The sequence below is a fragment of the Acipenser ruthenus genome, chromosome 7 (assembly GCF_902713425.1).
Source record: "Acipenser ruthenus chromosome 7, fAciRut3.2 maternal haplotype, whole genome shotgun sequence".
In the NCBI taxonomy this organism is placed as follows: Eukaryota; Metazoa; Chordata; class Actinopteri; order Acipenseriformes; family Acipenseridae; genus Acipenser; species Acipenser ruthenus.
This window is the reverse complement of record NC_081195.1, coordinates 60,535,332-60,550,719: the sequence shown is the minus strand read 5'-3', so window position 1 is coordinate 60,550,719 and position 15,388 is coordinate 60,535,332. Positions and strand designations below refer to the sequence as shown.

At 35.9% G+C, this 15,388-nt stretch overlaps 1 protein-coding gene across 8 annotated transcripts in view; it reads right to left on the bottom strand.

Annotated features, from left to right (window-relative positions):
* The window catches only part of LOC117415372 (contactin-1-like), an 88,979-nt gene that overhangs the window by 18,469 nt on the left and 55,122 nt on the right, over positions 1-15,388 (bottom strand). For all 8 annotated transcript variants that reach the window (XM_059027487.1, XM_034025633.3, XM_059027490.1 and 5 more), the window contains 6 exons: positions 15,258-15,382; positions 14,888-15,005; positions 13,124-13,274; positions 12,560-12,687; positions 11,343-11,518; positions 8,819-8,939 (listed from right to left, as the gene is read on the bottom strand). In XM_059027487.1, the coding sequence (XP_058883470.1) occupies positions 8,819-8,939; positions 11,343-11,518; positions 12,560-12,687; positions 13,124-13,274; positions 14,888-15,005; positions 15,258-15,382 (819 nt within the window). The remainder of the gene's footprint in view (positions 1-8,818; positions 8,940-11,342; positions 11,519-12,559; positions 12,688-13,123; positions 13,275-14,887; positions 15,006-15,257; positions 15,383-15,388) is intronic.

The window sequence follows — 15,388 nt, the reverse complement described above, 5'->3', positions numbered from 1 at the left end:
GTTTACAACAAACTTCTAAAGTGCAGCGCTAGTGGTTGTCACTTTACAGAAATGTTCCAATTTTACTTGTGGCCATCAGGGTTATTGCTTGATCTAAACTGAGAGCTCAACGCGTTGCTGAGATTTCAGTGATTTTCAGTCACAGTCTAGGAGGTATGTTGTCAACTTGTATATTACATTGTAATTTATATGTATACAAAATATAACTGTTCTGACATTATTCAGAGATGTTTGTTTTAAATGCACTTTAAACAACCATGGGGAAGCGCTGCTGAAGCTCTGTGCCCTGTCTCTGGCTGGCTTCTTTTCTTCTTTGATACTGAGTTTCATTGGCCCTTGCATTATTTGTTTTTGATGTAGTGTGATATGCATTTCTCAGCACGAGGTTTGCACAGGATTACAGAAGATAATGAAGTGTATTTCTGTCTTAATAAGATGACAATTCTTTTAATTGTCCTTTGAATTTGACTAATTTTCAACCAAAATCTAGAAAACTAGTACGATTTAGGTATGATGACATCATACATCTAAAAAAAGAATGTTTCATTTTGGGTGGCAAAAGTTGTTTTAAATGTAACCATAGACTTTACCACCACAGGTACAAACTGAATGAAAATATTGAAAATACAGAATTTAAAGGAACTACATTAAAAATGAAAAATACAGATGCATTTCTGAAAGGCAAATTAATTTAGGGAGAGATTATTGAAAATAATAGCCTTACCCATCATTAGCTAATTGGTAAAGGTAAAAGAGATTGCACTTTGTATGTCACTTCTATACCTGTAACATCAAGTAGGTTAAGAAACCCATACGTCAGTTCAAGATATCAACAACATGCAATATAATAAAATAAGTATGAATACTTACAGACCCCTTTCAGGCAATTATGAGCATTACGGTGAGCAATTCAGTTTGATACTAATCAGCAGAACGTGCCTTGTCAAGCAATAAACCTCACCTGAAGGGTGTATTGAGAGAGAATGCCAGCTCAATGGAATGCACTGCCAGAGCCCAATGAGGGAAACAGGAATGTTTTTAATATATCAAGACTGGGGCCTATTGCTATTTCACAGATTTACTTCAAAAAGCAACAGGAAACTAATATATATATATTATATTAATTTCTGCCATTGTGTGGTCACATAATGTGGTTCATAACTTTGACACTTAATTAAACTCAGCAACTTCCTTAAATTGCGCATATACCCATTGTCATGAGTCCAGACATTAGTAAGAATCAAAGAATAACTTCAGAGGGAGGAAACAGCTGCTCATTCATTAATCCCACAGGTACAGTACTCCCATCCTAAATACTGATAACATACTTTTGTTTTTCCTTAATTTGTGTATCTGCGTTATTTTCTTTGTCATGTTTTATCAAAGCAATGTATTTCTAGTCACAATGTTTGTCATTGAATGTATGGTATTTCTTTAGTATTTTTAAATACTTTTAACTTTAGCACTATTGAGTGTTTAGCCTAATAGTTATGAAAGAGCAATCAGACGGGTCAAGGGATGAAATCTGTGTTATGTATGACAGTGATTGCCTGTCTTGATTGATTATGGTAAATTATACAGTACTTTTTATGTCTGCATCCTAATAGGACAGGTGTTGAGATATTTAAATAGTACTATCTGGAACTACTTCGATAGGATTTAAGGTTGCATTTTTAAGGCAAGTCTGCACATGTAAATACATCCTGAATAATGAAAGATGTGTAGAAGACTGCTTAGCCAGGGTATCTTTTCCTTTTGTTCCAGTGTGAACACTGAAACTGGGACCAAAACTGACTTCATCTAATTTAGTTCCCTTGTCATGAATTCAGCCTGTAAAGCCCTGTCAAAAACTACAAATGTGGGGATCTAATACTTTTCAATGGCCCATTTGACCTAATGAAGTGACACACTTTTTTTCATCTAGCTTAGCACCTCTCTCTCAAATTCGGCAAATTGCCTGGTCCCAGTTTGTGATTCTGAATTTATTATAAATGTATTAGGATGTAAACTCCAAACTGCACTCCACAATCTAGATGAGACTTGTTCATCCTAATATCAAATTATAACGTTATAACATGCAGCTTTCTAAAACTGTCCTACACTTTTATTGCATGTACTATATACTGTAATGAAAACCTAAATTTGAATTACAGTACTGTGAAGCATACTAATATAACAAATACAAAGAATGAACAGAATAGGGTTGCAGGTGCTACACTCCATTGAAATTGAATTGCCAAACAGCCTTTTGCTGAACAGCCTTTTGTTACACAAAATCACTTACAGTGCAGGCACGATGCAGGTCTCTACCCCCTGTGCTTCAATAGAAAAGGTTATCACTGAATTGCCTTTGCCTGCAGCTTTCCTGTTTTTATTTAATTTCTTCCCACAGGGATTCGTGCTCTGTTTTCACCCGCCTGTAAACACCTGCTTGAAATGGACTTTAGGGAAGTATATAGTGCCTCCCTAGTTGATTCCCTTAACCTCCAGAAGTCCTGAGCAGCTGAAAGATGTATTTTACAAACAGGAAGGCTCTCAGATGCTGACCAAGCATTAATGTCCTTTTATCTGAGCAGTTTGATGGAGTAAGTGTCCCCTTTTCTCTTTTGAGAGTTGCAATTAGGCTTCATGCTCACCCCAGTGTAAATTCTGAACCAAATGGACAAAGACTATCCTTTTTCTAAATGAGGCACTGCACTCAAAGTTCAGTAATTTCAGTAATGTATCCACATTCCCTTTACCCACATCTCTCGCTTTCTTACCTTAGAACGTGAAGATGCACTGAAGTGATAACTGAGTCAACAATTTATGAGACCTTCATATCCAGTTCCCATGACTAATGAACCATTGCCACTTATCTGTGCTGCTACTTTAACTGAATTATTTTTTCCAATCACACATAGCTCATGCTCGAATGGGGTTATTGTTGAGCTGTTCTGTGAGATGCCTTTAAAGACTTCTTTATGAATATTTTTTACAAGGGTTCTGGCCACATACCATTTCCATTGTGGGTTTGTGTTTGACATTTCTTGAGTGTTAATACGTGTTAAAAACATTGTGTAGAATCCCAAAGGGCCACCCAAATTCCATGGAAAAAATTGAAAAACAACACAATTTTCATTAGCAGTTGAAAAGGGACTAGACAAAGACACAGTATTTATATTTCGCAGTCGCTTGAACCAAAAGAGACCCAGTCACTGATTGTGAACAGTTACTCCTTACAATATGTTTGTTAGACTTGTTAAGAAACTAATATATATCATAGAGGCTTGTGCGAGACTTTCTCTGTCATGACATTTAGAAAAATGCTAAAGCCAAAGGTCAAATGTATAAGTCAGAAAGTTAATGGCTGTCTCGTGTGTAAGTCAATTACTGTATGACATCACTGATACCAGGCACAAATCAGGACCCACAATTTCTAAAGCACACAACTCTGTCACACAAACAAATTTTTCCCCACCGATTTGTTTTTTTTTTCTAGATTTTTCATAGGCTAGCCCAAAACCTTCGGGGTCTGCTAAAGAGTCATTCTGCAGCTGCTATGGCATTTACAATCCAATCTGTTAAAGAAGGCTGTAGTGAACATGTCAATGAAGCTGTGTATCTTTCCCCATGCTTAATCCCCTGTATTTAAAAACAAATGTTTGTTACATGCATTTGATTGCGTACCCTTGTAGGTTGCAAGACACCTTTTGATTTCCTTAGTTCAATTCACTTCATTAAAACTTCAGAGTTTGGTGGACTGTGTCTACTGTACAGTGAATACAGATTTAAGTGTTTCCAATACAACATAAAAGTTTTAAGAAGTAATAAATAAACCCTCTTTCCATTTTACATAGTACTGCGATTCAAATAATTTATTACTGTGAATGTTCCCTAATAATTCCTTTGTAAGATTGCTAGTTATGTATAGAATCATCTTTCAAGGGGCCTACAATAGACCATGCATATATAATTACACATATACACATAGTACCGCACTTTGTCTAACCCTAGGTTGTCACTAAACGACAGCGCCACCTTTTAACCATATCCCTTCAGCTTCACATAAAATAAAATAATTGTTAATAAGATATGGGGTGTGCTTTTTACGACTCCATTATTATTGTTCCTCTCATTTAAAATGGTCCTTCATTGATGTGCATTTCTTAGCGGACTCAAACATTGCTGCCTTTGTAATTGCTACTAGTTAGTTATAAAACTCAGCTCAATAAAAAGACAGTAGTGATTTAGCAACCCCATAAAATGTGATCTTTGCCAATGTAGCAACAGAAAATTCCAGACTTTGCAGAATATTATTTATCATGTACCCTCATAAATCCAACCAGGCAATTAAATATAATTTTCTCAAGCTAAAGAAACCGTGACAGCAAGGTCAGTACAAATCTTTGGCACTAAAGATATCTAAACATTAGCCTAATACTGTATACAGTGAGTATTTAATTAAAGATATTGAAGTAGGTTATTTTCACCTACATATCTTCCATCATTCCTACCGTTGTATAACTGAACACTACAGTATATAACTGAAATGTGTACAGAAGGTAAGCCATTGATCCAATATTTTATTTGCGGCAATAAATTGATGCCAATGATACTTTCAAAATGGTAAACAAATGGTCTGAGAGAGAGGGTGGAATGCCTGAGACCACAGGAAGGCCACAAATGCATCCAGACCTCAGGATCATTTAATATTTGGAACAAAAACTAAAAGCATCCCAGTTGTTTGGAAAAAAACTGCGGGGACTTTACTTTATTTAAGGATGCCTGTCATGCATTAAAAAGGTATCACAGTTCTAAAGTCCAGTGTTAACAGTGAAGACCACCACTTTATGGCCACAGTTACTTACCATGAGTGACCCTGAAGATTATCAGTGTATTTTTAATATTTTTTAAAAAGTTGCCAGGAGGCTGAAATTATATCGCTGCGGTGGTGCAGTCATTCCAACTCACTTTGAACTGTGGAAGCATATCTTAAATAAGGCCACTTATGTAGTTATACTGATCTGATTTTGCAGTGGATCCTAATGAACTAAGATGCTTTAATTATTATTATTTATTATTATTATTATTTATTTCTTAGCAGACGCCCTTATCCAGGGCGACTTACAATTGCTACAAGATTTCACATTATACAGATATCACATTATTTTTACATACAATTACCCATTTATACAGTTGGGTTTTTACTGGAGCAATCTAGGTAAAGTACCTTGCTCAAGGATACAACAGCAGTGTCCCCCATTGGGGATTGAACCCACAACCCTCTGGTCAAGAGTCCAGAGCCCTAACCACTACTCCACACTGCTGCCCATAATGGTTTAATGGTTGTTAATGCCAGATACACCATCAACAATACATGATTTTACTAAATACTACCTGGAAAAATACCAACAGGGAAGGTGCATCAGTAAAAAGCATTCTCTCATATTAACTTACCTTTGTAACTATCTACGGTTCCTCAAAAGCGGAAAGTACCAGTAACATGAGTCTCCATGGACGTTTCAATATTCAACATGTCAGTTTACTGGAAGCCCAGACAAAGAAGAGTTTATTGCCTATATGCAGAAAGTCCTTACTGGGAACAAAGAATATATATTGGACTTTTCAACGCTCCATCACCATCGCTTTCCAATTTCAGAGCCATTGCCCATTTACCAAAAAAATAATAAAACATCAATAACAATTCTGTTTGCCAAGGTAAATTGAAAGCAGGCAGAGGTTTAGGCTCAGGGGATTCTTAAGAGCTGAGCACAAAGAAAGCTAGTTCCTTTGGACAGGATCCATTACACCATTGAATCAATTGCAAACAAAGCTTTTATAGAGGGCGGGATTGATTCCTGTTATATTTTTTCCTTGTCTTTGTTTTTTTTATTTATTTAAAATTATAAGATTACTAGTGACTGTAAAGTTTAATTGTCAAACATTATTTAGGTCTTTCTATGTTCACACATGTGTATAGTGTAGAATACAGAATAATATTGCTGTAAGGGATACCCCTTCCTGTCACACTTTTAATCTGTGCCAAAATGTGTTCTTGTATATTTTTAAAAAAAAGCTTTAATGTAATCTCTCATATTGCCAATGATGAGAATATACAAAAGTAAAAAAAGAAATATTAAGTAACAAATTGCTTACTGACTGTCTGTGTACCCTTTAGTAACAGTTTGGTTTCTATATTTAGTGTCTTCTCTTTTCTTCCTTTTTTCCAGCACTTTTCCAGTACTTATTATTCATAGCACAAATACACTTTATACTGTCATCAGTGACTCACTACTAGCTACTTTACTTGTGCTAGTCTGTTGACGATGCAAGTTACTCAACTCCCTTGTTGGGTTTATTACCAATGTAATTCTTCTTTCATTTTAGGGCACTAGAAATTAACTCAATTAATTAATTAAATAATAAAGCTCTTTGTCAGCTCACTTTACATATCTATAATTAAAGTGTATAGTCTCCAAACAGTCACGGAATTATAATAAATACTGAACTGAATTCTTCAAGTTCAGTATTTATTATACATTCAGTACATTTTCTTTTAAATACTATTGAAAATAGAAGGGTTAAAAAACATTTACAGAAGCTGTTTAAAAGAGAGTTACAGTTTTATGAATAGGCCACTCGTCTACTGTATGTTCACAGTATACTGTAGCTCAACAGTGACCAGTTTCTGAGGAGTTTACATAGCATGATATGGATTAAACCAGCAGTCCACAGTTCTTGAGTTATATGACTCTCATTTGAATTCTCTCTACAGTGTGTATCTTTATTTTTTCCCTTCAAAAAGCATTGATCAGGGAAACTTAAAAATAATGTCTCAAGTATATTCGCCAGGGTCAACCCAGCTGTCATGCAATGCTTTAAAATGCTCTTGTCCCTAATGAGCTCTCTCTTAGGAGCACTGTCTGCTCGTTTGATACATTCGGTATCAGTGTTATTCTGCACAAAGTATGCCGCTTAATTCTTCATCCCCTTTGTTTTCACAATGGTGTCCATGTCCAGTTCTTGCAAACTGTTGTGCAATTTCTTTCTGTGAAATTGGACTCTCTCCATTTAGTTTTTCTTCATATTTTTGGCATAAATCTGATATCTGGAGATATTTCCTGCCACAGAATGTTTCCAAGATGTTACAGTTAACCATATGGGTGAGAAATAGCCTCTGCTTAATCCACAAGGATTGGCTATTCCAGCTGTGTTAATGAATTCAACATGACTACTGATTAAAGTTATTTAACAGTTAAATCCTGACCATTACAAATGTGAGCGTAACACAGGTGATTTGTCTTTACCATTCGATTTCTTTATTTTACAACAAATTTTAACCTTTAGTAGAGTACATGTTTCATTTTGAAATAAAAATGTTAACATACGTGTCTAGCGTAGTATCTTTTGTGGTATAATGTGAACTCAAACCTACTACACAAGCAATTGCAGTTGATAATGTGTGAGAAATGCAGTATTGCAAAATAAGCAATTATTTTTATTTGGATGCCCGAGTATGATATCCAGCATAAACATGTTGAAGTGGTAAAGGTAAACTTATTTTCAGTCAAATCTGCTACATGTAACAAGGACTATGTTGTTTATAGATCAGTATGCTCTCAAATATAAATGCTTTATAATGCAGTCTTACTATGCTAGAAATAATGACATACCTTTTAAAGGTGGTAAAAGATGTGTTGACATACCCATACATTTGTCTTCCAAACTAAGTGAAAGCAGCAGTTACTGAAAAAACAATTTTGACAGTAGAAATAGATGACAGACCTACAGATCTGAGATTAAACAGAAGCTCCAGCAAAATGTAATAACTGGTGCTGACAGAAAAGTTCAATAAAAGGGCTAGAGAGTGGCAAGCAGTTTCAGTCAGATATAAGTTTCAACATTATATTCTGAAAAATGCCTTGCTGGTTTTAGAGTGCATAGGTTGTTAATAATAATAATAATAATAATAATAATAATAATAATAATAATAATAATAATAATAATAATAAATACATTTGTATGCTTTCGGTTACACAAACATGTATCAATATGCAAGGACTAGAATGGTTTTATTAAAAAAAAGCTAAATACTGAATAATTTTTTGTTACGTATCCTTTTTTAGCATCCGATTTTATAACTTAACCAATGACACTGAAGATATATCAGAAATGTGCAACAAACACACAATAATACTTCTGAAAAAAAATCTGTTTTTAGAATGGTCCTGTAATTTGTTCTAACAGCAGTCAAACCTAAGCACATGAAATAAAACCTTCCTTTAAAAAACAGGTAATGCACTAAGCTACAGTGGGAGTTACTAAAAGATCGGTGATATTAGGCGTCAGTGAAGCCATAGAAATGTGTTCAATCACTCCCTTTTGTTATATTATGGCCCATACAAGAATCTAAATGTACAACAGAGCTGACAAAGCTGTAAGTGTTCATTTCAAAATAAACCCAAGCACCTGACATCAGCGGTCCTTTAAATAAACGGAACATTGCTTTGTCAGGTGTCGGGGTTATTTGGTCCCCATGCGTATAGTGGTCAATTTTTCTGGTCAGGTTATAAGCTTTATATAATCCTGATATTGACTCCCTGAAGTTTATAAAGCTGATATTTTGTGGACTGTGTCCATCGTATTTGTATTGGGTTTAGTGGTGTAAACCAGGTGGTCAATGAATCAACCCTTGGGGAAAACACCAGAAGGATTAATATAGAATAAAAAAGTGACAGTATTTAGATATGCCGCTGTTTAGATCATTAAAAAAGGTCAAAATGTACTAACCGTAATACATTTGCCATATACACATTTTCTCTTTGCAATGACTTACCTCTCACAACCAGGTCTGCGGATGCTGAAGAATTGTCCACTATTGTCTGAGCTGTGCAGGTGTACCTCCCGGCATGCCGTAACTGGACATTTGAAATGAACAAATCCCCTCTGTCTTCTTTCTGTTAGAGAGTAAATCTGGATATAATTCTCACAAGTAAATGCATTAGGCTACATTCTAGAAAAAAAAATTACACAAAAGGTAAAAGACTTTAACCTCCTGCTGGCACGTAACTGTTTCATGGCAGTGCTGTTCACGCAGAAGGCATACAGCAGTCCCATGCAATCCCACACAACACTCCTGTTGTTGCCAGCAGACTACTGTGCAGTAATGATACTATTGGCAAGAGTTTTTTGCTCTTCAAAATGTCATCATTTGCATAAAAGATTAGCAATTGTTGGATTGCTGAAGACATTCTGAAATTCTTTAAAGGTTAATAAAGGTGAATTCAGAGATTCATTCTGAGATTTGTGTTAACCATCCACAGCATGCTGATTAGGTCACTCAGTTAGAATGTGCTGGTATTCAGTGGCGAAATGCAGAACCGTATCTTTTTTTTTTAATTGCAATGGACTGGGAATTAGATAACCACTAGACTATCTGAGTTCAACAGCTTTCTGTTGGATCTTGCTAAGGGACAAACCATTGAAGATTTAATTTTACCATTTCATGGTAAAGCATTGTAAATGCCATGGAAGGATCATGGTATAAATGTACAGCAGTAAACAATGTGAATGAGCTTTTGTACAGACACCATTTCTGGGAAATAGAAACCCCCCATTTACATGAATCTCTAGTTAATAACTCTTCTGTATACACTGACAATTTGTCACAGGACTGGCTAGTAAATTCACATTACTAATACATTACAGATAAGAGAACATAGCGAGCAGTGCAGGGGCGTTATTTTCTGAGTTTTGTACTGTGCAAGGGCATATGGATGAGAAAAAAAATAAAAAAAATAAAAGGATTTTAAAAATATTGGTAAAGAGACACTTTTAATGAAATGCCTGCACATACTCAAACCCACAAATGTAAACAGGAAATTCCTACAGCTTGATGTTGCTACTCATCAGATACATCTTGAATTATCTTCTAATACAAATGGCTATTTGGAGTTCCGTGGCATGAAATGCAAAGTCAAAAAAGAAAACATCACATTTCTGACAAGATCATTCACAATAATGTTCAGTTCTGCAAACCAATGCATATTCTTTTTCATATCATGGCACAACTTCTCTATATTCTTCATTCCAATTGATTGGGTGCTTGGCATCTGTTATTCATATGTATATAAAATGGAGTTGAAATCAGACACAGCCTCTCTTCAAAGTCGTAAAGCCTGCTTAATTTATTGTTACAGCTGAATTAATCTGTGCAACAGCTTTATAAATCTTTTTTTTTTGTTTTGTTTTATAATAATTTCCCAGAAATGACGCAATCAATATTGTTACTTTTTGGGCAAAGAATAAAACAAATATGAGATATGCCTGTGATGCGATAACAGGTAAAACCCACACAGTCCTGTCTCAATAATAAAATAGATGTGATTTCAGCTAAACCTTTTGAACGTACGTTTGACATACCTCCCTCCCAAACCTGATTCCTAGTGGGAGGAACAGAAAGATGGAATGGAACTTGGGCATTCGCAAAATCTCACCACAAATTTAACTTGCAATAAACATAAATTACTACAGACTGCCGTACAGAAGATAGGTAAACTTTACAGGAAGTTTGTAACTAGAAACAGTGATACAACACTAGCCGATGTTAAAACCTACCTGCAGTTGTAGCCACAATTTAGTTTTTCTGTTTGGCATCACAAGTTATTTTAGCAGATATGTCTGCAAAGCAGGTTTTAGGAGCATGAAATAATTTCTCTGCCACAAAGTGATGGCTTTATAATATCCAGCACGTGCTAAAAACTACCAATCAAGTGGTGCAGGTTCCATCTGTTAAACGTAGATTTACAGCCCTAATAGACTTACAGCCCTAATTTTAACTAGCGGTATTGTCCCTCTTCAGCACTAAATTCACAATTAATTTTATTTAAAGGTACAAGGCTCTATTCAGTTGATTTAAACAGGCAGATCCAACCCTGGAGTTAAAAAAATTGTCAAAGAGAAATACACTAACGAGACTCACCTGCACTGTTAGATGTTTGATTTTCATAAGTGTGGTACAACAAGGCCCTAGTTTAATCATCAAACCAGTCACAGGAGATCCACAACTACTTAGATTAATTAAATACACCCCACAGTCCCTGTTTATGTCTACATGTCTGTCCTTTGAGACTTAGGACTCAAATCCCACCTCTGCCACTGACTGACTCACTGTGTGACCCTGAGCAAGTCACTTAACCTCCTTGTGCTCCATCCTGCAAAAGAGATGTTAAATCAATGTCCTATTGTAAGTGACTCTGCATGTAATGCACAGTTCACAACCTACCTCTGTAAAGTGCTTTGTGATGGTGGTCCACTATGAAAGGCGCTACATAAAGATATTATTATTATTATTATATTACCATCAAATTTCGACTGTAGTGCTCCTTCTCTTTATCAAAGTCAAGGACGTGGCTGTTCACAGACCAGATATATGTAAGATCAAGTGAGGGGTCCCGGGTGGCATGACACTGCATGGTGGCCTTTTCTCCAACTGTCACATCAGCATTAGAAGGTGCAAGAGTAATTTTACTCGCTTCTGTATGTTTTGAGAAGAAGAGAGAGGCTGATTTAGCTTGATTTGCTGTCAGCAATGGAAATACAAAATAACATAAAAAGCTTTTTTTAATTACCGGTATTAAAAAAAAAAAAAAAGTATTTCAGGACCCTTAAAATGTTCTATAATTATAGCCCTCCAGGCTTCTAATAACATATCTGGGCTGTTACAAAATGTTACCAGCAACTGTAGAGAATGACTGTATTGTATTATATGGTGCTGGAAAAAAAAAAAAAGTTATGTCCTGTTCCCTGACCTGTGTTTTCTTTGAGCTGTTATCCTACAGTACTTCAGCAACCGGCTGCCAGGCAACTGTGTTTCTAGTTAATAAACTTCCGTTTCAGATCTAAAACCTCCATTAGATAGAAGTAATTACACAGGAAAGATATGCCCTGCTGCAGAAAGTAATTAGCTGAACAGACAGCACATTTGTTGCTGTCATAAAGGAACTTAAAAACAAGCTAGATGATTATGATTACATCACCATTCATTCTTAGTTTTCAGTATTCAAAAACATAAATAAATAAAAACAGTTATACAGTCAGCCAGCAAATTTTTTATCCAAACCAAACTGTTTTTTTTTTCTGTAACTATATGGTACCCACTAAAAATAGATTATGTCCATTGTTTTCCTAATATGCTTTAAATGTTACTGTATATTAAGAACTCTAATAAAAGAAAATTACATTTTACACAGGTATACAGACATTTGAGTTGTATTGTTGTCCATGAATGTAAGCTGTTAATGACTAGATAATTTATACAGCATCTGTCAAGTTGTAATACTGCACAGCAATCCCACTCAGGAGCTAATAGAAACTAAAACAATATTTTACTAAAACAACAATCAGTGAAACACATTGAAAAATAAACTGAAATAAGCATAGACATACACATTAGTACTGTATATACGATTAGTTTACTGGTCTGCTGTTTTGAGTGTAGCTATCTGTTCTTCACAACTGGTCTGCAGTATTGAAGTTATAAATAATTTAGCAGGAAAAAACCTTCCCAAGCCGTCACCTGTAACAGAAAGGGTGCCTGTGCTATTAGCTTTCCCTCTGTCGTTCTCTGCGAAGCACGTATACCTTCCTTCATCCGTTACTGTGACATTGAGGATTTCCAGGCTCCCATCATCCCAAATATACATCCTAGAGCAAGCACAAATGGCATAATGTGTTACAAGTGGCAAGAAAGCTAAGAGACTCTGAAGTCAAACACAATAACCTATTTCAAGTAGAAGCATGATAAAAACAAAATGACAGGAGGTAGGACATTGGTTGCTTGTTTTACTATTCCGACTCCTTACTTACCCACAGTGTATCCTCTTCACATACGTGCAAAAGACTGTAATCTGCAAATTGTCTTACAAGTGAAGATAGAAACTAACATTTGCAGGATCACTGGGAATTGGGGCAGTGATAGGGTGGATTGACCACCATCACTGTAAATAAAATAAAATAAACCTGTTACTGTAAAACATCTTGATATCCCTGAACAGAGAATCATGTACCAGTCTTGGACAAAGTTATGCATTTCTAGTGCATATTCATACAGATCACAAGCACAATCTCAAAGCACCCTGACCTTGTACTGTTTTGTAGCAGTTCTGTCTCTTTACTCCAGGAGAATTTGGGTTTGGGGGCAGCTTTTGGTTTGCACTCAATTACCACTCTTCCACCTTTAGCACCCAGCAGCTTCTTTTTCACGGGGTTCAATTCAAAATCAGGTGCACTGGCTAAACAAGAAAAAAAATAATTTTATTTCTGATGACATTTAAATGTTGCACACACAATCAAAAAATAAATCACTGATGCAAACAAAAGTGGGACAAACAGTGTGAATTGTAAAAGGTACAGTATGAGCCATTTTGTAACCATACTTTAATTTGGTAGCTATGTAATGGCTAAGTTAATGGTTGCTCATATTGAGAAAGCACTATTAAGTACACAATAACAACTTGTTCTGATTATATATATATATATATATATATATATATATATATATATATATATATATATATATATATACACAGACGTGCTCAAATTTGTTGGTACCCTTACAGCTCATTGAAATAATGCTTCATTCCTCCTGAAAAGTGATGAAATTAAAAGCTATATTATCATGTATATTTGCATGCCTTTGGTATGTCATAGAATAAAGCAAAGAAGCTGTGAAAAGATAGTGGAAAGGATAGTGCGAATGGTAGAAAAAGAACCAAGGATAACTGCCAAAGAGATACAAGCTGAACTCCAAGGTGAAGGTACGTCAGTTTCTGATCGCACCATCCGTCGCTTTTTGAGTGAAAGTGGGCTCCATGGAAGAAGACCCAGGAGGACTCCACTTTTGAAAGAAAAACATAAAAAAGCCAGACTGGAATTTGCTAAAATGCATATTGACAAGCCACAATCCTTCTGGGAGAATGTCCTTTGGACAGATGAGTCAAAACTGGAGCTTTTTGGCAAGTCACATCAGCTCTATGTTCACATACGAAAAAATGAAGCTTTCAAAGAAAAGAACACCATACCTACAGTGAAACATGGAGGAGGCTCGGTTATGTTTTGGGGCTGCTTTGCTGCGCCTGGCACAGGGTGCCTTGAATCTGTGCAGGGCACAATGAAATCTCAAGACTATCAAGGCATTCTGGAGCGAAACGTACTGCCCAGTGTCAGAAAGCTCTGTCTCAGTCGCAGGTCATGGGTCCTCCAACAGGATAATGACCCAAAACACACAGCTAAAAGCACCCAAGAATGGATAAGAACAAAACATTGGACTATTCTGAAATGGCCTTCTATGAGTCCTGATCTGAATCCTATCGAACATCTATGGAAAGAGCGGAAACTTGCAGTCTGGAGAAGGCACCCATCAAACCTGAGACAGCTGGAGCAGTTTGCTCAGGAAGAGTGGGCCAAACTACCTGTTAACAGGTGCAGAAGTCTCATTGAGAGCTACAGAAAACGTTTGATTGCAGTGATTGCCTCTAAAGGTTGTGCAACAAAATATTAGGTTAGCGGTCCCATCATTTTTGTCCATGCCATTTTCATTTGTTTTATTATTTACAATATTATGTTGAATAAAAAATCAAAAGCAAAGTCTGATTTCTATTAAATATGGAATAAACAATGGTGGATGCCAATTACTTTTGTCAGTTTCAAGTTATTTCAGAGAAAATTGTGCATTCTTCGTTTTTTGTGGAGGGGTACCAACAAATTTGAGCACGTCTGTATATATATTACACACACACACACACACACACACACACAAACACACACTGTAACTGTACCAGCTTTTACCCACTATAGCTCTGTGTTAAATCTTTAAATGGTTTTCTCTCCTGGGTAAGTTACTCACCAATCACGCGTAACTCAGCATTTGCATAAATAGTTCCATGTTTGTTTTCTGCTACACACTGATACATTCCAGCATCCTCCAAGGTCAGCCCATAGAATTTCAAATCACCTTTACCATACTGCAAAGGAACATAACCTTTAGTGTGCAAGCAGAATTCATCTACAGGTATGTTGGTGCAGGCAGAAAAAAACATGGATGCATTCACCACTAAAATACATACTGCATATACAGTGGAGTTCCACCAATACAATCACAAATGGACTGACCCTGACAATGTTCTTTGTCAATTCACAATAAACATAGTATGAAATAGAGCATATGTTAAATACTAGTATATACTTTGATTGAAAGAAAATAAGTCAACTTTTACCCCAATTCCATTTTTCAGCCATCTAATAGTAGGTTTAGGAATGCCTTTGGCTTCACATCTCAAAGTCAGATCACTTCCAATGTCTTTTTCAGTGTCATTTATATGTTCTGCCCACTCTGGGTAAGCTAAAT